At 35.1% G+C, this 23,101-nt stretch overlaps 2 protein-coding genes and 2 long non-coding RNA genes across 7 annotated transcripts; all 4 read left to right on the top strand.

Moving 5' to 3' along the window:
* Positions 1 to 2,087: 2,087 nt before the first annotated feature.
* On the top strand, positions 2,088 to 4,337 carry LOC139765038 (von Willebrand factor C and EGF domain-containing protein-like). The gene is made up of 3 exons (XM_071692118.1): positions 2,088 to 2,247; positions 2,376 to 2,577; positions 4,015 to 4,337. The coding sequence occupies exons 1-3, from the start codon at positions 2,184 to 2,186 to the stop codon at positions 4,220 to 4,222; spliced, it is 474 nt and encodes a 157-aa protein (XP_071548219.1). The 5' UTR covers positions 2,088 to 2,183; the 3' UTR covers positions 4,223 to 4,337.
* A 2,541-nt stretch (positions 4,338 to 6,878) lies between these two features.
* Positions 6,879 to 9,144, top strand: LOC139765037 (uncharacterized). Its single transcript, XR_011716555.1, has 3 exons — positions 6,879 to 7,039; positions 7,177 to 7,378; positions 8,825 to 9,144. It is a non-coding gene; the product is annotated as an uncharacterized lncRNA (long non-coding RNA).
* A 3,340-nt stretch (positions 9,145 to 12,484) lies between these two features.
* On the top strand, positions 12,485 to 19,177 carry LOC139765036 (von Willebrand factor C and EGF domain-containing protein-like). Of its 3 annotated transcripts, none has more exons than XM_071692117.1 (3): positions 12,485 to 12,649; positions 17,769 to 17,970; positions 18,850 to 19,177. In XM_071692117.1, exons 1-3 carry the CDS (start codon positions 12,586 to 12,588, stop codon positions 19,055 to 19,057), a joined length of 474 nt encoding a protein of 157 aa, XP_071548218.1. In that variant the 5' UTR covers positions 12,485 to 12,585; the 3' UTR covers positions 19,058 to 19,177. The 3 variants fall into 3 exon arrangements, with proteins under 3 accessions (XP_071548218.1, XP_071548216.1, XP_071548217.1); XM_071692115.1 differs by lacking the exons at positions 17,769 to 17,970; positions 18,850 to 19,177 and adding exons at positions 12,787 to 12,988; positions 14,034 to 14,389 and having other exon boundaries at positions 12,487 to 12,649; XM_071692116.1 differs by lacking the exon at positions 12,485 to 12,649 and adding an exon at positions 17,467 to 17,631.
* Positions 19,178 to 19,974: 797 nt separating this feature from the next.
* On the top strand, positions 19,975 to 23,101 carry LOC139764971 (uncharacterized). Of its 2 annotated transcripts, none has more exons than XR_011716532.1 (3): positions 19,975 to 20,035; positions 21,299 to 21,500; positions 22,794 to 23,101. It is a non-coding gene; the product is annotated as an uncharacterized lncRNA (long non-coding RNA). The 2 variants fall into 2 exon arrangements; XR_011716531.1 differs by lacking the exon at positions 19,975 to 20,035 and adding an exon at positions 20,993 to 21,158.

Below are 23,101 nucleotides of genomic sequence, written 5' to 3'. Positions count from 1 at the left end.
TAAAATGAGACCGTTTGAAAATTAGATTGTAAAGACGGACAGACAAGTAACATTGTTTATATGCTTGTAATTGATGGCTATAAATGATCATTAAGCTATAAACGTGATTAGCACAAGTTACCAAAAAAAAGGCTGACCCCTTAGACACTCAATCGATCGCGATTCCATTTCCTAGCCGTCTCCGGAAATATTTTGCTTCCAACTACTGATTTTCTTATCTACATTAAGTAGTATTCCGTTCTCTTCCCGTCTTTGGTGAAGCGATAAACTACTCTCGAATAGCAAACGAGGACATTACCAACGTGACTATGAAGAAAAAATATTCTTTATGCAAATATGACTCATAAATGATTTAACAAGGTAAGATAGAATTACTTGGATTTTTTGAGACAACGTTTAAAGGAAACTGCTGTCAATGGACGAGAATGTCTTCATTGAGAAATGAGATGGATCTCTTTCAACTTTGACTAGGTCCGATTATCATTAACTCTGATTCACGTGTTTTATTTTTTTCACTTGTCAATGACTGAAATGATCCTTTTTATTTCCATATACCATAGACACGAACCAGAATTTCATTTTCATTAACAGAATTGGATTCTGTTGTATTGGTCGAACTCCGTCCGTCCAAGATTCGAAGCTCAAAAACCCATCAAAACGTCATTTGTAGACTAGTAGAAGACTCTAGTATCCTGTAGATCGTTGTATAAATATCTACTGCTACTGCTCAGTGTTACCGATTACAAAGTTTTCGATTTTTGGTGAAAAAAATAGGTTTGAAAAACATTTCAAAAAGATTATTGTGGGAACCACCTAGAGAGATGGTGGCATGATTCACTGTGTTTGGTTGGATTGTTTGTTGAGTTTTACGGTCAGCGACCAACGAGAAATTAACAAATTTTGCCTAAGACAAAGCTATGCAGTCTGTATAGGCCTTCACTCATATTTTTGTTATAATTCTTTAAGATTCAATGATATTCTTGGTTAAAGAATTGCAGTTTGCAACTGAATTACCATCACTACAATCAATACAATGGTCATGATTTTTATAGGATTAAAGAAAAGCATTAGAACGTTGTTACGTTCTTATACTATATTGATATTGCTTAAGTCCAACAGTCTGGTGAATATAAAGCATATTGAAGCTTTTAAAGGGTTTTCTGCAAACACAAACTGCATAATTTCGGGCGATTACAATATTCTTAGTATCATTATTGCTAAAGACTACATTCACAGAAGCGGATTTAAGTTGAGGACTAGGAAGATATTATCACTAAATGGAAAAACTAAAAGATTCTTAATATGAAGGGGAGGTTTGGGGTTAACTCTACTAAATGATTTCTTTGCCAACTTCAGAAAATTATAAATAAAACATCTATGATCTCTTTTCAAACTCTCAATCAATACCATCTGGACTGCATATACATAATAGCCTATGCAACATCGACTGGAATGAGGATAGTCCAATTCTATTACGTTGAACTAAGTGATCATGAACATAAACTTTGGTGCATTTTCTGTAGGTGATGAATTTGAAATCTTTCCAACCTTATGGGTAATGCAATCTAAAAATGGTAACAACAATCATTTTTCTATTTCCACAGTAAATTTGATAAAAGGTAATGAATTGTTAAAGAAAGGTTTCTAAATTTTCACTTGTTGGCAAAGCTCTAAAAGATCCTCATCCACATACCTAAACCAAATTGCATTAACTTTTTTACGTATGATCTAAGAATACCAAATATATATATCTAATCATTTCATCGGCCGGATTAAGGAAAATTGAGAAAACGAATTTTGGTAAACTGCTGAACTGCCTCGGTTTCAACTCTTTAAGGAAAACCCTTCATTTCGCAATATTCAATGTTACGATTGTCTTCTACCAATCAGTGTACATCTGATTATCTTTTTGACTTGTTACTGACTTTGAATTCTTATTTCATAATCACTCAACTGACAAGCGTAATTCGTTTCGAAATGCTTTGAGATGTAGTTCGGATTCTTGCGTCGAACGTAAACTTAGCGTTCGAGCCTCAGAAAAACGCGTCATTAGTTTTCCTCGTGAATTGAAGTAGGAAACGGATCAGTACACAGCCAGTCTTTGTGTTGATCGCATATAACTGGATCATTTTCTGTTAATTAGCTTCTGATTGTCGGTGGGAAGTTTCAAGCAAGGAAACATCATGGGTTTATTATTGGTTTTGATGTTTTCATTGTTTACTGCCTCTTTTGGTAGTATTTTCTATGGTAAGTATTTTCTTTTTCAACGTTGACTTTAATTTTTAGCATAAAATGCTTGGCTAAGAATATAATTCGTGTTAATCAGCCTTTTGGGTTCTGAGCATGTTTCATCGGTGTTTTCGTGGTTCTTATAGGTATCCAACAGTGTGTTGATGAAACGGGCCGGACAAGATCTGAAGGTGAAACGTGGACTGCTAACGGATGTCGACAATGTTCATGCACGCGTGGCAATATAATATGTCGACAACTTCATGTAAGATGTTACCCCAGACCACACCCACACTGTGTTGAAATTCCTGGACCTTGTTGCCCACAGTGGGACTGTTCCATGACAGGGTAAGTTCTGGTATCTTAATCTATATATAATGCTTAACTTGTACAAAGTAATGAATTCATTCTGAGCATAATTCATTACCTGCTTTACACTAACACAATCTAAATATCTAAATTTATTTCTAATTCATATAAATGCCATTGCTAAACATTTCGATATTACTAAAGCCTGATTCACGTTCACAATCTAATTTCCTTTCGAAATGAGTAAATTTACACGCATTCACTTCATTCTTCCGTTATTTTTAACCCAAAACCACTACTTATTCACCCGCAATTCTACTTAAAAGGCAAAATTACTATATCGACTTGCATTAGAAATCTTTTGTTTTCAACCTATTGATTTATCACCAGCCCACTAACCATATAGAAAACTAACTACATGCAAAAAATTTGCTTAACACCAATCCTTATAACTAACCATTTATACTTTAAGTGTAATTTGGCCTAAATATTTCGACGAGTTTCCCTCAACTCGTCACCAATACATAACACATACAACGATAACATACAAATTTCTTTCATAAATAACTAAACATTTTCATGTTTTCTATGTTAATCATAATTTAGTCTTTTCAAACGTGCAATTCGTTAATTACAAACTCTCTTCATATATAACACGAACTGGAACTTTGACATTTATATCTTAAAGCATTCCCATGCAAAGCGGAGACTTTTAATATAAATTGTCTTGGATTCGGATGTTTATCCACATTTTATGTAATCAAAACATAATGCAACTTCATATGAACCTCAAACTGTATTTTCTAAAATGCCTAATCACTTGTATATGCATACCTTGGGTATTAAATCGCATAAGAATTATAATTTATTGTTTCATGTCTTCCACTTTGGAAAAAAAAAAAAAACCCTTTACTTAAAAAAACTTCTACACTACATTCTTGACTCTAAACACTCCTGAATACTTTCAATAAATCATTCATCCCGAAAAAATGCGCTTAATTATACATACACAACTTAAATTAGTGTACAGAAATTAATAAACCCTTCTAGTAACTATATATATTCACTCGTTAAATATAATTTTTCTAACACTTTTTTTTACCACAATTACTTAAATTTCTATCTTGACAAATCTACTTATCCATATCATTGGTTGTTACTCTATCCAATTAACTAACTAATATATTCTTTCCATAATTCATTGATCAACAAACTTCGTAAAGATAATTGTCCAATTTTTACCCTTGCAAATCTTCAGCAATAGTTATGAACACTTTGACCAAAAAAATGATCCAATTCCATGGCTATTTTTAACACCTTCCTCTTCCTTTCTTGGCGTATATTAAATCTAACGGTTAGACATTTTAAAAAACATATTATTCAGTTTTTTTTTTTTTCACACTTCCTTCAAACAAAAATGATTAACTAAAAATGTCTAAAATTGGGCATTATAAATTATGAACTTTATCATTACAGTTGTACAGATCAGCAAGGCGCTCCTCGCAACGAGGGAGAAACATGGCAAGACCCCATAGACCCCTGCACCTTCTGCTCTTGTGAACATGGGATGGTGACGTGTTTTGTTCGTGACTGCCCTCCACCTCCACACGTACCTTGTACTCGCCCTCCTCATCCTGGCCAATGTTGTCTCGACTGTAACCCATCGTTAACCTACTACCATTAATATGTACAGAAATACTCTATGGAAGAAAAAAAAAATATTGGTACTCTATACAAATTCAGTGTACTTTACTTTAAAAACAACTATTGGAAATATGAAATAAAAATGCACTCGTAAATCTCTTTGAATAACTTTCCTTAAGTCTTCCCATATACTTTCTTGTAAAATTTAACCAGCGTAATAATGAAAAACAAAATTGCTAATCGGCATGAATTCATGACATTTCCCTTTTCTTTAAAACCGCATCACAATATGCCTTCATGAAAATAATTGGCTAAACGTAATGCATCCAAACGAGAACGGTGAAACATAACATTCAAAACGCCGAATATAAAAAAAATATAGATCTCGATGAATGTCTTGCTGAAGCCCATGAAAAATGGCTCGACTCTTCCCTCTCTAATGCGTCTTCTACTGACTTTTAAAGTTCACTTTATAACGAATGGTTTCCTCCTTTAGAATATTATGATGACTTCCTGATAAATTGACTTCCTCTGGTATCCAAGTCTCTTTCCCCCACGAGGTTTTGAACAAAAGGCTTTGTTTCCACTTGCATCTTAAAAGCTACATACAATTAAGTCCCTGAATGTGCACTGCAACACGTGAAAATCGGAGGATGGATTCCTCTGCGTAGTTCTTTAACATTCAAAGAACTTCTTAATCAAGTTTTCCAAGACGTACAAAATAATGTTATTCTTGTAAGTAGCTATAAATGGTTATCAAACTATAAACCTAATGAGCACAATATTAAAAAAATGGATGACCACTTAAACGTATTCAATCAATCACGATTACATTTCTTGGCAGTCCCCAGAAATAAAATATTTTACTTTCAACTACTGATATTGTCACAAATTCCGTTCTATTCTCTTTGGTAAAGCGATACTTACTCTCGACCAGCAAACGAGGACAAAACGAACATGAAAAAAAATTCCTGCAAATGACTCATAAGTGACAATGTAAAATAGAATTAATTGCATTGTTTAAAATAAACTGCTGTCAATGAACGAGTCTTCATTGGGACCCGTGATGGATCTTTCAAATTTGACTAGGTTCAATCATTAACTCTAATTCACACTTTCACTTGTCAATGACTGCAATGATCTTTTTTATTTTCATATACCATAGATACGAGCCGAAAATTCATTTTCATTAACAGAATTGGATTTTATTGTATTGGGCGAACTCCATCCGTCCAAGATTCGAAGTTCAAAAAGTCATTTGTAGATTAGTGGAAGACTAGTATCCTGTAGATCGTGTGTATCAATATCTACGGATCGGTGTCACCGATTACAAAGTTTTCGATTTTTGGTGAAAAAAAAAAGTTTAAAATGCATTTTGAAAAGATTATCATTGTGGGAACCACCTGGAGAGATGGTGGCATGGTTCTCTGTGTTTGGTTGGATTGTTTGTTGGGTTTTACGGTCAGCGCCCTACGAGAAATTTACTAATTTTGCTTATGACAAAGCTATGCAGTTTGTATAGGCCTTCACTCATGTTTTTATTACAATTATTTAAGATTCAATGATATTACTCTTGGTTAATGAATTGCAATTTGCAACTGAATTGCTATCGCTACAATCAATACAATGGTCATAATTTTTATAGAATTAAAGAAAAGCATTAGAAACTTGTCCCGTTCTTATACTATGTTGATGATGCTTAAGTCTAACAGTCTGGTGAATATAAAGCATATAGCAGCTTTTAAAGGGTTTTCTGCAAACACAACCTGCATAATTTCTGGCGAGTGTTCGATTACAATATTCTTAGTATTATTATTGCTAAAGACTACATTCACAGAAGCGGATTCAAATTGAGGACTAGGAAGATATTATCACTAAATGGAAAACCAAAAGAATCTTAATATGATGGGGTGGTTTGGGGTTAACTCTACTAAATGATTTCTTTGCCAACTTCAGAAAATCATAAATGAAACATCTAGGATCTCTTTTCAAACTCTCAATCAATAACAGATGGACTTCATATATATAATAGCCTTTTGCAACATCGACTGGAATGAGGATAGTCCAATTCTATTACGTTGAACTAAGTGATCATGAACACAAACTTTGGTGCGTTTTCTGTAGGTGATGAATTTGAACATCTTTCCAACCCTATGGGTAATGCAATCTAAAAATGGTAACAAACAATCATTTTTCTATTTCCACAGTAAATTTCATAAAATGTAATGAATTGTTAAAGAAAGAAATGTTTCTAAATTTTCACTTGTTGGCCAAATTCAAAAAGATCCTCATCCACTTACCTAAACCAAATTGCATTGACTTTTTTACGTATGATCTAAGAATACCAAATATATATATCTAATCATTTCATCGGCCGGATTAAGGGAAAATTAAGAGAAAACGAATTTTGGTAAACTGCTGAACTGCCTCGGTTTGGATTCTTTAAGGGAAACCCTTCATTTCGCAATATTCAATGTTACGATTGTCTTCTACCAGTCAGTGTACATCTGATTATTTTGTTGACTTATTACTGACTTTGAATTCTTATTTCATAATCACTCAACTGACGAGCGTAATTCGTTTCGAAATGCTTTGAGATGTAGTTCGGATTCTTGAGTCGAACGTGAACTTAGCGTTCGAGCCTCAGAAAAACGCGCCATTAGTTTTCCTCGTGAATTGAAGTAGGAAGCGGATCAGTACACAGCCAGTCTTTGTGTTGATCGCATATAACTGGATAATTTTCTGTTAATTAGATTTTGATTGTGGGTGGGAAGTTTCAAGCAAGGAAACATTATGGGTTTATTATTGGTTTTGATGTTTTCATTGTTTACTGTCTCTTTTGGTGATATTTTCTATGGTGAGTATTTTATTTTTCAACTTTGACTTTAATTTTTGGCATAAAATGCTTGGCTAAGACTATATACTTCGTGTTGATCAGCCTTTTGGGTTCTGAGCATGTTTCTTGTTTCATCGATGCCTTCGTGATTCTTATAGGTATCCAACATTGTGTTGATGAAACGGGACGAACAAGATCTGAAGGTGAAACTTGGACTGCTAACGGATGTCGACAATGTTCATGCACGCGTGGCAATATAATATGTCGACAACTTCATGTAAGATGTTACCCCAGACCACACCCACACTGTGTTGAAATTCCTGGACCTTGTTGCCCACAGTGGGACTGTTCCATGACAGGGTAAGTTTTGGTATCTTAATCTATATATAATGCTTAAATTGTACAAAGCAATGAATTCATTCGGAGCATAATTCATTACCAACTTTACACTAACACAATCTAAATATTAATTTATTTCTAATTCGTATAAATGTAATTGCTAAACTTTTCGATATATTACTAAAGCATGATTCATAATCTAATTTCACGTCGAAATGAGTGAATCGACACACGTTACACTTTATAAAAAAAATTTCCATCGATTATAAAACCTCATTTTTCCGTTATTTTTAACCCAAAACCACTACTTATTGACTATTAACCAATTCTACTTAAAAGGCAGACTTACTATATCGACTTTCATTGAAAATCTTTTATTTAACACATTACTTATCACAGACCCACTAGCCCTATAGAAAACTAACTGCATACAAAAATTTGCTTAACACCAATCTTTATAATATCTAAACCATTTATAATTTTCTTTAATTGTAGTTTAGCCCAAATATTTTTCCTTTCCCTCAACTCATCACCAATACATAACGCATACAACGGTAACATACAAATTTCTTTCATAAATAGCTAATTTTCATACTTTCAACTTTCTATGTTACTCATAATTTCGACTTTTCAAACGTGCAATCGTTAATTACAAACCCTCTTCATATAGAACTAGAAATTTGATGTTTTAAAGCATGCAAAGCGGAAACTTTTAATATATAACTCAGATTTCTTTATCCACACGTTATGTAATTAAAACATAATGCAATTTTATATGAACCTTAATGTATTTTCTACAATGCCTAATCGCTTGTAAATGCATACCTTGGGTATTATATTGCATAAAAATTATACTTTATTTCCTCTCCGACTTTGGAAAAAAACCTTCATTTAAAAAAAAAAAAAACTTGTGCACTTCATCATTCTTGTGGAGTCTAAACACTCCACAATACTTTCAATAAATCATACCTCCCTAAAAATACGCTTAATTATATATACATAACTTAAATTAGTGTACAAAAATTAATAAACCCTTCTAGTAACTATATATATTCACTCGTTAAATAAAATTTTTCTAACACTTTTAACGACAATTACTGAAATTTCTATCGTAACAAATCTATTTACCCATATCATTGGTTGTTACTCTATCTAATTAACCAACTAATCTTCATTCCATAATTCATTAATTAAAAAAACCATGAAGATAATCGTCCAATTTTTACCCTTGCAAATCTACAGCAACAGTTATGAACACTTTGACCAAAAAATGATCAAAAATTCCAGGAATATTTTTAACACCTTACTCTTCCTTTCTTGGCGTATATTAGATCTAACGGTTAGACATTTTAAAAAACATGTTTTTTTTTTTTTTCAGACTTCCTTAAATCATATTCTTCGAACAAAAATGATTAACTAAAAATTTCTAAAATTGGGCATTATAAATTATGAACTTTATCATTACAGTTGTACAGATCAGCAAGGCGCTCCTCGCAACGAGGGAGAAACATGGCAAGACCCCATAGACCCCTGCACCTTCTGCTCTTGTGAACATGGGATGGTGACGTGTTTTGTTCGTGACTGCCCTCCACCTCCACACGTACCTTGTACTCGCCCTCCTCATCCTGGCCAATGTTGTCTCGACTGTAACCCATCGTTAACCTACTACCATTAATATGTACAGAAATACTAGACGGACGAAAAAAAAATATTAGCACTATATACAAATTTAGTGTACTTTCCTTTAAAAACAACTGTTAGAAAAATGAAATGAAAATATACTCGTAGATCTCTTTGAATAACTTTCCCCAAGTCTTCCATATACTTGTAAAATCTAACCAGCGTAAGAATGAAAAACAAACTTGCTAATCGACATGAATTCATGCCATTTCCCTTTTCTTTAAAACCGCATCACAATATGCATTCATGAAAATAATAGGCTAAACGTAATGCATCCAAACGAGAACGGTGAAACATAACATTCAAAACACTGAATATAAAAAATATCATTGATTTCTCAATGCATATCTTGCTGAAGCCCATGAAAAACGGCTCAACATTTCCCTTTCTAATGCGTCTTCTACTGACTTTTTAAAGTTCACTTTATAACGAATGGTTTCCTCCTTTAGAATATTATGATGTATTCCTGATAAATTGACTTCCTCTGGTATCCAAGTCGCTTTCCCCCACGAGGTTTAGATCAAAAGGCTTTGTTTCCACTTGGGTCTTAAAAGCTACATACAATTGAAGTCCCTAAATGTGCACTGCAACACGTGCAAAGCAGAGGGTGCATTCCTCTGCGTAATTCTTTAACATTTAAAAAAAACTTTTAGTTCAAGACGTACAAAGAAGTAATGTTTATGCTTGTAATTAACTATAAACCTGATAAGCACTTAAAAAATGGCTGACCACTTAAACGTATTCAATCAATTGCGATTTCATTTTCATGGCCGTCTCCGGAAATAAGATATTTTGCTTTCAACTATTGATATTGTCAAATTATTCCGCTCTATTATCTTCGTTAAAGCGATAAACCACTCTCGACCAGCAAACGAGGACATTACGACAGTAATTATGAAAAAATATTTATGCAAATAACTTATAAATGACAAGGTATAAATGAATTAATTGCATTGAAATAAACTGTCGATGAACGAGTCTTCATTGGGACCTGGGATGGATCTTTCAAATTTGACTAGGTTCAATCATTCTCTAATTCCCTTTTCACTTGTCAATGACTGCAATCCTTCTTATTTCCATATGCTATAGACACGATCCAGAATTTCATTTTCATTAATAGAATTGGATTCTGTTGTATTGGTCGAACTCCGTCCAATATTCGAAGTTCAAAAACCCATCAAAACGTCATTTGTAGACTAGCAGAAGACTCTAGTATCCTGTAGATCGTTGTATCAATATCTACTGCTACGGCTCAGTGTTACTGATTACAAAGTTTTCGATTTTTGGTGAAAAAAAGTTTTGAAAAACATTTTAAAGATTATCATTGTGAGAACCACCTGGAGGGATGGTGGCATGGTTCTGTTTGGTTGGATTGTTTGTTGGGTTTTACGGTCACCGATCTACGAGAAATTTGCAAATTTGCCTACGACAAAGCTATGCAGTTTGTATAGGCCTTCACTCATATTTTTGTTACAATTCTTTAAGATTCAATGATATTCTTGGTTAAAGAATTGCAGTTTGCAACTGAATTACAATCAATACAATGGTCATAATTTTTATACGATTAAAGAAAAGCATTAGAACCTTGTCCCGTTCTTAAGGCCTGTCTACACGAGCGGGCCTGATCGGCGGGCTTGCCCGTTAACGGGCATAATTGACGGGCAAACGATCAAATTGCCCGAAAACCCGCCGAGCGAAATCACTGAGCAGGTGCCCGGTAGCTGGAGTTTCTACCCTGCCAGACGCAAGATATATCATGAACCCACAGAATGCCTTCATCCCACATCCCACGGCATAGTAGCACAGTGAACATTTAACGATGGCAGCCCAGGATAACTCTAGTGAGCCACCAACAGTTTTTTGGTCTAAAGCGCTTACTAATACTTTGATTGACCTTTATCGTAAGAATCCATGTTTAAGGAATGTGAAGCTGAAATGCTATAAGAACAGAGACAAACGCATAACAGCAGTGAAGGCTATTGCTGCGGAGATGAGAGACCATGGTACTTCCGATACGACGGATGACATAAGAAAATAGACACGCTGCGTAACCAATTTCGGCGTGAATGCAAGAGAGTAAAGCATTCACTCCTCAGGTAATTTCTGAAGTCGTGCTCCTCACTACTTCGTAGTTAATGAAGTATTGTTGCAGTGCTTCCAAACATACTTCTCTTCTTTAACCAATCTTTCCAACATATCCTTTTCTTCTTTTTCTTCTTGAGACAAAGCTATTATCATAGAGCACAAAATCTTTTTCTTGACAATGCTAGGCACCATGGTTCTCGTACCGCACTCCACCCGCTACTGGCAACATCGTCGGGCAGGCCCGGTTGTTCATCACTTCGGTCGTGTGGACGACATTCACGGGCAGGCCCGCCAAAATTTGCCCGTTAACGGGCAAACCCGCCGATCAGGCCCGCTCGTGTAGACAGGCCTTTATACTATATTGATATTGCTTAAGTCTAACAGTCTGGTGAATATAAAGCATATTCCAGCTTTTAGAGGGTTTTCTGCAAACACAACCTGCATGATTTCTGGCGAGTGTTCCATTACAATATTCTTAGCATTATCATTGCTGAAGACTACTTTCATAGAAGCGAATTTAAGTAAGTTGAGGACTAGGAAGACATTATCACTAAATGGAAAAACTAAAAGATTCTTAGTATGAAGGGGAGGTTTGGGGTTAACTCTACTAAATGATTTCTTTGCCAACTTCAGAAAATCATAAATAAAACATCTAGGATCTCTTTTCAAACTCTCAATCAATAACATCTGGACTGCATATACATAATAGCCTATGCAACATCGACTGGAATGAGGATAGTCCAATTCTATTACGTTGAACTAAGTGATCATGAACATAAACTTTGGTGCGTTTTCTGTAGGTGCTGAATTTGAACATCTTTCCAACCCTATGGGTAATGCAATCTAAAAATGGTAACAATCATTTTTCTATTTCCACAGTAAATTTCATAAAAGGTAATGAATTGTTAAGAAAGAAATGTTTCTAAATTTTCACTTGTTGGCCAAATTCTAAAAGATCCTCATCCACATACCTAAACCAAATTGCATTAACTTTTTTACGTATGATCTAAGAATACCAAATATATACATCCAATCATTTCTTCGGCCGGATTAAGGAAAAATTAAGTGAAAACGAATTTTGGTAAACTGCTGAACTGCCTCGGTTTGGACTCGTTAAGGAAAACCCTTTATTTCGCAATATTCAATGTTACGATTGTCTTCTACCAATCAGTGTACATCTGATTATTTTTTGACTTATTACTGACTTTGAATTCTTATTTCATAATCACTCAACTGACAAGGGTAATTCGCTTCGAAATGCTTCGAGTTGTAGTTCGGATTCTTGCGTCGAACGTGAGCTTAGCGTTCGAGCCTCAGAAAAACGCGCCATTAGTTTTCCTCGTGAATTGAAGTAGGAAGCGGATCAGTACACAGCCAGTCTTTGTGTTGATCGCATATAACTGGATCATTTTCTGTTAATTAGCTTTTGATTGTGTGTGGGAAGTTTCAAGCAAGGAAACATTATGGGTTTATTACTGGTATTGATGTTTTCATTGTTTATTGTCTCTTTTGGTGATATTTTCTATGGTGAGTATTTTCTTTTTCAATGTTGACTTGAATTTTTATCATGAAATGCTTGGCTAAGACTATATACTTCGTGTTAATCAGCCTTTTGTGTTCTGAGCATATTTCTTGTTTCATCGATGCCTCCGTGATTCTTATAGGTGTCCAACATTGTGTTGATGAAACTGGGCAAACTAGATCTGAAGGTGAAACGTGGACTGCTAACGGATGTCGACAGTGTTCATGCACGCGTGGCAATATAATATGTCGACAACTTCATGTAAGATGTTACCCCAGACCACACCCACACTGTGTTGAAATTCCTGGACCTTGTTGCCCACAGTGGGACTGTTCCTTGACAGGGTAAGTTTTGGTATCTTAATCTATATATGATGCTTAACTTGTTCAAAACAATGAATTCATTCTGAAAGCATAAATGCCTACTTTACAGTAATACACAATTTAGATATTGAAATTTATTTCAAATTCAAATAAAATTGCTAAACATTTCAATAGATGTTACTTTATCACCAACCCACTAGCTGCATACAAAAATTTGTTTAACACTAATCTGTTTAAATCATTTAAACTATTCTTTGACTGTAAATTACACTAGATATTTTTCTTTTACCTCTATCATAAATACGTAACACATACAACGGGATCATTTTTCTTTCATCAGTAACACTAAACATTTTCACACTGTCTTTCATATTTTCAAACATGCAATTCATTAATTAAAAACCCTTTTCATATAAAACACGAACTGTAACTTTAATGAATTTTAAAAATCGTTCGCATGCAAAGCGAAAACTTTAAATATATCAATTATCTTGAATTCATATCTTTTCACTCCATCATTCTTGGAGTCTAAACACGCCACAATGGTCAATAAATCATACCTCCCGAAAAATACGCTATTAATTTTGTACACTGAACTTAAATTACTATACAGAAACTGATAAACCCCTCTAGTGATAATATATATTAACTCGTTAGATAGAATTTTTCTAATACTTTTAACCGCAATTACTGAATTCTCTTAAATTAAAACAATTTACCCATATTATTGTATGTTACTCTATCCAATTAACTCTTGCTAATCTATTCATTCCATAACTTCATTAATCATATACTTCATAAATATATAGTCCAACTTTTACCCTTACAAATCCTCAATACTCTTGAACACTTTCACAAAAAAAAAAAAAATGATCGAACTCTTTCAACACCTTCATCTCTAACTTTCTTGCCCATATATTAAATCTAACGGTTAAACGTTTTACATAACACCTTATGCCATTTTTTTTTTTTTTCAGACTTCCTTAAATCATATCCTTCAAACAAAAATAATTGAGTAAAAATTTCAAATTGGCGAACATTATAAATTATGAAATTTTTCTTATAGTTGTACAGATCAGCAAGGCGCTCCTCGCAACGAGGGAGAAACATGGCAGGACCCCATAGACCCCTGCACCTTCTGCTCTTGTGAACATGGGATGGTGACGTGCTTTGTTCGTGACTGCCCTCCACCTCCACACGTACCTTGTACTCGCCCTCCTCATCCTGGCCAATGTTGTCTCGACTGTAACCCATCATTATCCTACTACCATTAATAGGAAATACAGAAATACTCTACGGACGAAAACAAAAACTGTATTAGCCCTCTAAACAAGTTTAGTGTACTTTGTATTAGCCCTCTAAACAAGTTTAGTGTACTTTAAAACGCAACTTGTACAAAAATTAAATAAAAATACTCTTAAATCTCTTTGAATACCTTTCCTTAAGTCTTCCATATACTTTCTTGTAAAATCTAACCAGCGGAAGAATTAAACAAAATTGCTACTTTATAACGAATGATTTCCTCCTTTATAATATTTCGTTAGCTTCCTGACAAATTTACTTTCCTCCTGTATCAAAGTCGCTTTCCCCCACGAGGTTTTGATCAAAAGGCTTTGTTTCCACTTCGGTCTTAAAACCTACATACAACTGAAGTCCCTAAATGTGCACTGCAATACGTGAAAAGCAGAGTGTGGATTCCTCTGCGTAATTCTTTAACATTTAATTCTTTAGCTTTAAAGACGTACAAAGAAGTAATGTTTATGCTTGTAATTACCTATAAATGGTTATCAACAAACTATAAACCTAATAACCACAATGTTAAAAAAAATTGCGGACTACTTAAACGTACTCAATTGCCATTTCATTTCTTGGCAGTCTCCGGAAATGAAATATTTTGCATTCAACTATTGATATTGCCACAAATTATTCCGTTCTATTCTCTTTGATAAAGCGATAAACTACTCTCGGCCAGCAAACGAGGACATTACGACAGTGATTATAAAAAAATGTTCATGCAAATCATAAAAGACAAGGTAAAAATGAATTAATTGCATTGAAATAAACTGTCAATGAACGAGTCTTCATTGGGACCTCGGATGGATATTTCAAATTTGACTAGGTTCAATCATTCTCTAATTCACTTTTCACTTGTCAATGACTGCAATGATCCTTTTTACTTCCACATACCATAGACACGATCCAGATTTCCATTAATAATATACGATTCTGTTGTATTGGTCGAACTCCGTCGAAGATTCCAAGCTCAAAAACCTATCAAAACGTCATTTGTAGACTAGTAGAAGACTCTAGTATCCTATAGATCGTTGTATCAATCAATATCTACGGCTCGGTGTTACTGATTACAAAGTTTTCGATTTTTTGGTGAAAAAAATAGTTTTGAAAAAATTTCAAATTATTCTAGGAACCACCTGGAGAGATGGTGGCATGGTTCTGTGTTTGGTTGGATTGTTTGTTGGGTTTTACGGTCAGCGGCCTACGAGAAATTTACAAATTTTGCCTACGACAAAGCTATGCAGTTTGTATAGCCCTTCACTTATTTTTGTTACAATTCTTTAACATTCAATGATATTCTTGATTAGAAAATTGCAGTTTGCAACTAAATTACAATCAATACAATGGTCATAATTTTTATAGGACTAAAAAGCATTAGAACCTTATCCCGTTCTTAAGGCCTGTCTACACGAGCGGGCCTGATCGGCGGGCTTGCCCGTTAACGGGCATATTTGACGGGCAAACGATCAAATTGCCCGAAAGCCCGCCGAGCGATATCACTGAGCAGGTGCCCGGTAGCTGGAGTTTCTACCCTGCCAGACGCAAGATAATTTCGTGAACCCACAGCGGGCCTTCATCCCACGGCATAGTAGCACAGTGAACATTTCACGATGGCAGCCCAGGATAACTCTAGTGAGCCACCGACAGTTTTTTGGTCTAAAGCAATTGCTAGTACTTTGACCTTTATCGTAAGAATCCATGTTTATGGAATGTGAAGCTGAATAAGTGGACCCACTTGCTAAAAATCGCAGAGTTGCTTCCAGAGGAGCTTCTGCTCTAATGCTGTTTCTCATAACTCTCTTTCTTCACTATTTATGGCTCCACCTTTGATAAGATGTAAAAAGTGCTTACACTCATCCTCAGGTAATTTCTGAAGTGTTCCTCACTACTTTGTAGTTCATGAAGTATTGTTGCAGTGCTTCCAAACATACTTCTTTTCCTTAACTAATCTTTACACCATATCCTTTTCTTCTTGAGACACAAAGCTATTATCATAGAGCACAAAATCTTTTTCTTGACAATGCTAGGCACCATGGTTCTCGTACCGCACTCCACCCGCTACTGGCAACATCGTCGGGCAGGCCCGGCTGTTCATCACTTCGGTCGTGTGGACAACATTCACGGGCAGGCCCGCCAGAATTTGCCCGTTAACGGGCAAACCCGCCGATCAGGCCCGCTCGTGTAGACAGGCCTTTATACTATATTGATATTGCTTAAGTCTAACAGTCTGGTGAATATAAAGCATATTCCAGCTTTTAGAGGGTTTTCTGCAAACACAACCTGCATAATTTCTGGCGAGTGTTCCATTACAATATTCTTAGCATTATCATTGCTGAAGACTACTTTCACAGAAGCGAATTTAAGTAAGTTGAGGACTAGGAAGATATTATCACTAAATGGAAAAACTAAAAGATTCTTAGTATGAAGGGGAGGTTTGGGGTTAACTCTACTAAATGATTTCTTTGCCAACTTCAGAAAATCATAAATAAAACATCTAGGATCTCTTTTCAAACTCTCAATCAATAACATCTGGACTGCAAATACATAATAGCCTATGCAACATCGACTGGAATGAGGATAGTCCAATTCTATTACGTTGAACTAAGTGATCATGAACATGAACTTTGGTGCGTTTTCTGTAGGTGCTGAATTTGAACATCTTTCCAACCCTATGGGTAATGCAATCTAAAAATGGTAACAATCATTTTTCTATTTCCACAGTAAACTTGATAAAAGGTAATGAATTGTTAAGAAAGAAATAGTTTCTAAATTTTCACTTGTTGGCCAAATTCTAAAAGATCCTCATCCACATACCTAAACCAAATTGCATTAACTTTTTCTACGTATGATCTAAGAATACCAAATATATATATCCAATCATTTCATCGGCCGGATTAAGGAAAAATTAACAGAAAACGAATTTTGTTAAATTGCTGAACTGCCTCGGTTTAGACTCTTTAGGAAAACCCTTTATTTCGCAATATTCAATGTTACGATTGTCTTCTACCAATCAATGTACATCTGATTATTTTTCTGACTTATTACTGACTTTGAATTCTTATTTCATAATCACTCAACTGACAAGGGTAATTCGCTTCGAAATGCTTCGAGTTGTAGTTCGGATTCTTGCGTCGAACTTGAGCTTAGCGTTCGAGCCTCAGAAAAACGCGCCATTAGTTTTCCTCGTGAATTGAAGTAGGAAGCGGATCAGTACGCAGCCAGTCTTTGTGTTGATCACATATAACTGGATCATTTTTGGTTAATTAGTTTTTGATTGTGTGTGGGAAGTTTCAAACAAGGAAACATTATGAGTTTATTACTGGTATTGATGTTTTCATTGTTTACTGTCTCTTTTGGTGATATTTTTTATGGTGAGTATTTTCTTTTTCAATGTTGACTTGAATTTATTGCATGAAATGCTTGGGTAAGACTATATATTTCGTGTTGATCAGCGTTTTGGGTTCTGGGCATATTTCTTGTTTCATCGATGATTTCGTGATTCTTATAGGTATCCAACATTGTGTTGATGAAACTGGACAAACTAGATCTGAAGGTGAAACGTGGACTGCTAACGGATGTCGACAGTGTTCATGCACGCGTGGCAATATAATATGCCGACAGCTTCATGTAAGATGTTACCCCAGACCACACCCACACTGTGTTGAAATTCCTGGACCTTGTTGCCCACAGTGGGACTGTTCCATGACAGGGTAAGTTTTGGCGTCTTAACCTATAGATAATGCTTAACTTGTACAAAGCAATGAATTCATCCTGAAAGCATAAATAACCACTTTACAGTAATACACAATATATAAATTAAATTTATTTCAAATTCATATAAATGTAATTGCTAAACATTTCGATATATTTATCACCAACCCACTAGCTGCATACAAAAATTGGCTTAACGCAATTCCTTGTGCTTAAACCATTTATACTATTCTTTGACTGTAAATTCCCATAAATATTTTTCCTTTACCTCATCACCAATACATAACGCATACAACGGTAACATACAAATTTCTTTCATCAATAACACTAAACATTTTCATACTTTCTATTAATCATAATTTCTTTTTAAACGTTCAATTCGTTAATTAAAAACCCTTTTCATATAGAACACAAACTGTAACTTTGATAATTTATTTTAAAAGCATTCGCATGCAAAGCGGAAACTTAAAATATATCTATTGTCTCGAACACTTTTAACCACAATTGCTGAAATCTCTTGAAAAATCTATTTACCCGTATCATTGATGTTACTCTATCCAATTAACTCGTACTAATCTATTCATTCCATAATTTCATTAATCAAATACTTCATAAAAATAATAGTCCAACTTTTACCCTTGCGAATCTTCAATAGTTATGAACACTTTCACAAAAAAACGATCAAACTCTAGGTCTCTTTTAACACCTCTTCTATAACTTTCTTGCCCGTATATTAAATCTAACTGTTAAACATTTTACGTAACACCTTATGCCATTTTGTTTTTCCGACTTCCTTAAATCATATCCTTCAAACAAAAACGATTAAGTAAAAATTTCAAATTAGCGAACATTATAAATTATGAACTTTATCATTACAGTTGTACAGATCAGCAAGGCGCTCCTCGCAACGAGGGAGAAACATGGCAGGACCCCATAGACCCCTGCACCTTCTGCTCTTGTGAACATGGGATGGTGACGTGCTTTGTTCGTGACTGCCCTCCACCTCCACACGTACCTTGTACTCGCCCTCCTCATCCTGGCCAATGTTGTCTCGACTGTAACCCATCATTATCCTACTACCATTAATAGGAAATGCAGAAATACTCTACGGACGAGAATAAAAACTTTATTAGCCCTCTAAACAAGTTTAGTGTACTTTACTTTAAAACGCCACTATTACAAAAATTAAATAAAGATCCTCTTAAATCTCTTTGAATACCTTCCTTAAGTCTTCCATATACTTTCTTGTAAAATTTAACAACCATCGTAAGAATGAAGAAAAATTGCTAATCGGCATAAAGTCGTAACATTTTCCTTTTCTTTAAAACCTAATCACAATATACTTAAATAATTGGCCAACGGTAATGCATCCAAACGAGAACGGTGAAACATGACATTCAAAACGGTGAATATAAAAAATATCATTGACTTCTCAATACATGTCTTGCTGAAGCCCATGAAAAACGGCTCGACTCTTCCCTTCCTAATGCGTCTTGTACTGACTTTTTAAAGTTTATTTTACAACGAATGATTTCTTCCTTTATATTTCGTTACCTTCCTGATAAATTGACTTCCCTCTGGTATCCAAGTCACTTCCCCCACGAGGTTTTGAACATATGGCTTTGTTTCCACTTGCATCTTAAAATCTACATACAATTGAAGTCCTAAATGTGCACTGCAACACGTTAAAAGCAGAGGATGCATTCCTCTGCGTAATTCTCTAACATTTAAACTTTAGTTTTCAAGACGAACAAAGTAATAATGCTTGTAATTAGCTATAAATGGTTTATCAAACTATAAACCTAATAAGCACAATGTTAAGAAATGGCCGACCACTTAAAGGCCTGTGTACACGAGCAGGGCCTGATCGGCGGCCTTGCCCGTTAACGGGCATATTTGACGGGCAAACGATCAAATTGCCCGAAAGCTCGCTGAGCTGGTGCCCGGTAGCTGGCGTTTCTACCCTGCCAGACGCAAGATAATATCGTGAACCCACAGCGGGCCTACATCCCACGGCATAGTAGCACAGTGAACATTTAACTATGGCAGCCCAGGATAACTCGAGTGAGCCACCAACAATTTTTTGGTCTAAAGCACTTACTAGTACTTTGCTTGACCTTTATCGTAAGAATCCATGTTTATGGAACGTGAAGCTGAAATGCTATGAGACAAACTCATAACAGCAGTGAAGGCTGTTGCTGCGGAGATGAGAGCATTATGCGGGACAAGCTTTGCCTTGATATGAATGTATTGTACTGCAGCTCCGAATAAGTAGACCCACTTGCTAAAGATCGCAGAGTTGCTTCCAGACGAGCTTCTGCTGCAATGCTGTTTCTCATAACTGTCTTTCTTCACTATGTATGGCTCCACCTTTGATAAGATGTAAAAAGTGCTTACACTCATCTTCAGTTAATTTGTGAAGTAGTGTTCCTCACTACCTTGTAGTTCATGAAGTATTGTTGCAGTGCTTCCAAACATACTTCTTTTCTTTAACCAATCTTTACACCATATCCTTTTGTTCTTTTTTTCTTGAGACACAAAGCTATCATCATAGATCACAAAATCTTTTTCTTGACAATGCTAGCCACCATGGTTCTCGTAAAGCACTCCAGCCGCTACTGGCAACATCGTCGGGCAGGCCCGGCTGTTCATCACTTCGGTCGTGTGGACAACATTCACGGGCAGGCCCGCCAGAATTTGCCCGTTAACGGGCAAACCCGCCTTAAGAGAAAACGAACTTTGGTAAACTGCTGAACTGCCTCGGTTTGGACTCTAAGGAAAACTCTTTAATTCGCAATATTCAACGTTACGATTGTCTTCTACCAATCGGTGTACATCTGATTATTTTTTTGACTTATTACTGACTTTGAATTCTTATTTCATAATCACTCAACTGATAAGCGTAATTCGTTTCGAAATGCTTCGAGATGTAGTTCGGATTCTTGCGTCGAACGTGAACTTTGCGTTCGAGCCTCAGAAAAACGCGCCATTAGTTTTCCTCGTGAATTGAAGTAGGAAGCGGATCAGTACACAGCCAATCTTTGTGTTGATCAAATATAACTAGATCATTTTCTGTTAATTAGTTTTTGATTGTGTGTGGGAAGTTTCAAGCAAGGAAACATTATGGGTTTATTACTGGTATTGATGTTTTCATTGTTTACTATCTCTTTTGGTAGTATTTTCTATGGTGAGTATTTTTTTTTTTTTCAATGTTGGCTTTAGTTTTTAGCATGAAATGCTTAGCTAAGACTATATACTTCGTGTTAATCAGCCTTTTGGGTTTTGTGCTTTTTTCTTGTTTCATAAGTGTTTTCGTAATTCTTATAGGTATCCAACGGTGTGTTGATGAAACGGGACAAACTAGATCTGAAGGTGAAACTTGAACTGCTGACGGATGTCGACCACGTTCATGCACGCGTGGCAATATAATGTGTCGACAACTTCATGTAAGATGTTACCCCAGACCACACCCACACTGTGTTGAAATTCCCGGAACTTGTTGCCCACAGTGGGACTGTTCCATGACGGGGTAAGTTTTGTCATCTTAACCTATATATATATAATACTCGTGCAAAGTGATATTCATTCTAAAATCATAAATTGTTACCTACTTTTCACTATTACAGATTATTTAACTAATAAAATTTACTTATCCTTATGAATGTAATTGCTAAACATTCAATAAATTAGTTAAGCATATCATTCATCATTTAATTTCGAAATGAGTAAATTGACGCCCATCACATTTCATAAAAGAAAAAAATTTTCATCTAGAAAACACCGTATTCTTCAGTTATTTTCAACCCAAAACCACCACTTATTGATCATTAAACACTCCTACATAAGGGACAAACTTACTATCGAGTTGCATTGGAAATCTTTTATTCTCGACACCTATTATTTTATCACCAACCCACTAACCATTTACAAAACTAACTGTAAACAAAAATTTGCTTAACACCAATCCTTATAATCTTTAAACTATTCATACTATTCTCTGCTTGTAATTTACTTTAAATCTTTCCTTTGCTTCATCCCGGCATCACCAATGTATAACGCATACAACGGTAACATACAAATTTCTTTCGTCAATAACATTCCAAATTTTTTCATACTTTTCCTATGTTAATCATAATTTCATTTTTTCAAACATGAAATTCGTTAATTACAAACCCTCTTCATATAAGACACGTATTGTACAACTTTGATGCTGCATCTCAAAAAGCATGCGCAGGCAAAGCAGAAACTTTAAATGTATAAAGTGTCTTGGCTTCGGATTTGTTCATCCGCACATTTCGAAATTAAAACATAATGCAACTTCACATGAACCTCAAAATGTACTTTCTAAAATGCCTAATCGCTTGTATATACATACCTTGGTTATCATATTGCATAAGAATTATACTTATTTCCACTATCTCTGATTTTGGCAAAAACCTTCATTTAAAAAACACTTCACTCCATCATTCTTGTAGTCTAAAACACTCCACAATGTCAATAAATCATACCTCTCGAAAAATATTTCCCCATATTACTGAATATTACTCTATCCAATTAACTCGGACTAATCTATTCATTCCATAATTTCATTAATTAAAAACTTCATCAAGATGATACTGCAACTTTTACCCTTGCAAATCTTCAGCCATAGTTATGAACACTTGGCAAAAAATAATCAAACTTTATCTTAAATCTAACGGTTGACATTTTATAACATCTTGTGACATTTTTTTTTTTTAGACTTCCTTAAATCATATTCTTCAAACAAAAATGATAAACTAAAATTAGCCTACATTATAAATTATGAACTTTATCATTACAGTTGTACAGATCAGCAAGGCACTCCTCGCAACGAAGGAGAAACATGGCAGGACCCCATAGACCCCTGCACCTTCTGCTCTTGTGAACATGGGATGGTGACTTGTTTTGTTCGTGACTGCCCTCCACCTCCACACGTACCTTGTACTCGCCCTCCTCATCCTGGCCAATGTTGTCTCGACTGTACCCCATCATTAACCTACTACCATTAATATGAAGTACAGAAATACTCTACGGACGAAAAAATAAATAGTAATAGCACTCTATACAAATTTAGTGTACTTTACTTTAAAAAACAACTATGAAAAAAAT

This window comes from Panulirus ornatus, chromosome 52, assembly GCF_036320965.1.
Source record: "Panulirus ornatus isolate Po-2019 chromosome 52, ASM3632096v1, whole genome shotgun sequence".
Classification (NCBI taxonomy): Eukaryota; Metazoa; Arthropoda; class Malacostraca; order Decapoda; family Palinuridae; genus Panulirus; species Panulirus ornatus.
Note: the sequence above shows the minus strand (reverse complement) of the source record. Positions and strands in the feature narration are given on the sequence as shown.

Excerpts from the sequence above, each read along its gene's own strand:
- LOC139765036 (XM_071692117.1), top strand. The coding sequence starts at position 12,586 with ATGGGTTTATTACTGGTATTGATGTTTTCATTGTTTATTGTCTCTTTT. Across the intron at positions 12,650-17,768 it reads TTTTGGTGATATTTTCTATG|GTATCCAACATTGTGTTGAT; the intron begins GTGAGTATTTTC and ends TGATTCTTATAG. Across the intron at positions 17,971-18,849 it reads TGGGACTGTTCCATGACAGG|TTGTACAGATCAGCAAGGCG; the intron begins GTAAGTTTTGGC and ends TTATCATTACAG.
- LOC139765038 (XM_071692118.1), top strand. The coding sequence starts at position 2,184 with ATGGGTTTATTATTGGTTTTGATGTTTTCATTGTTTACTGCCTCTTTT. Across the intron at positions 2,248-2,375 it reads TTTTGGTAGTATTTTCTATG|GTATCCAACAGTGTGTTGAT; the intron begins GTAAGTATTTTC and ends TGGTTCTTATAG. Across the intron at positions 2,578-4,014 it reads TGGGACTGTTCCATGACAGG|TTGTACAGATCAGCAAGGCG; the intron begins GTAAGTTCTGGT and ends TTATCATTACAG.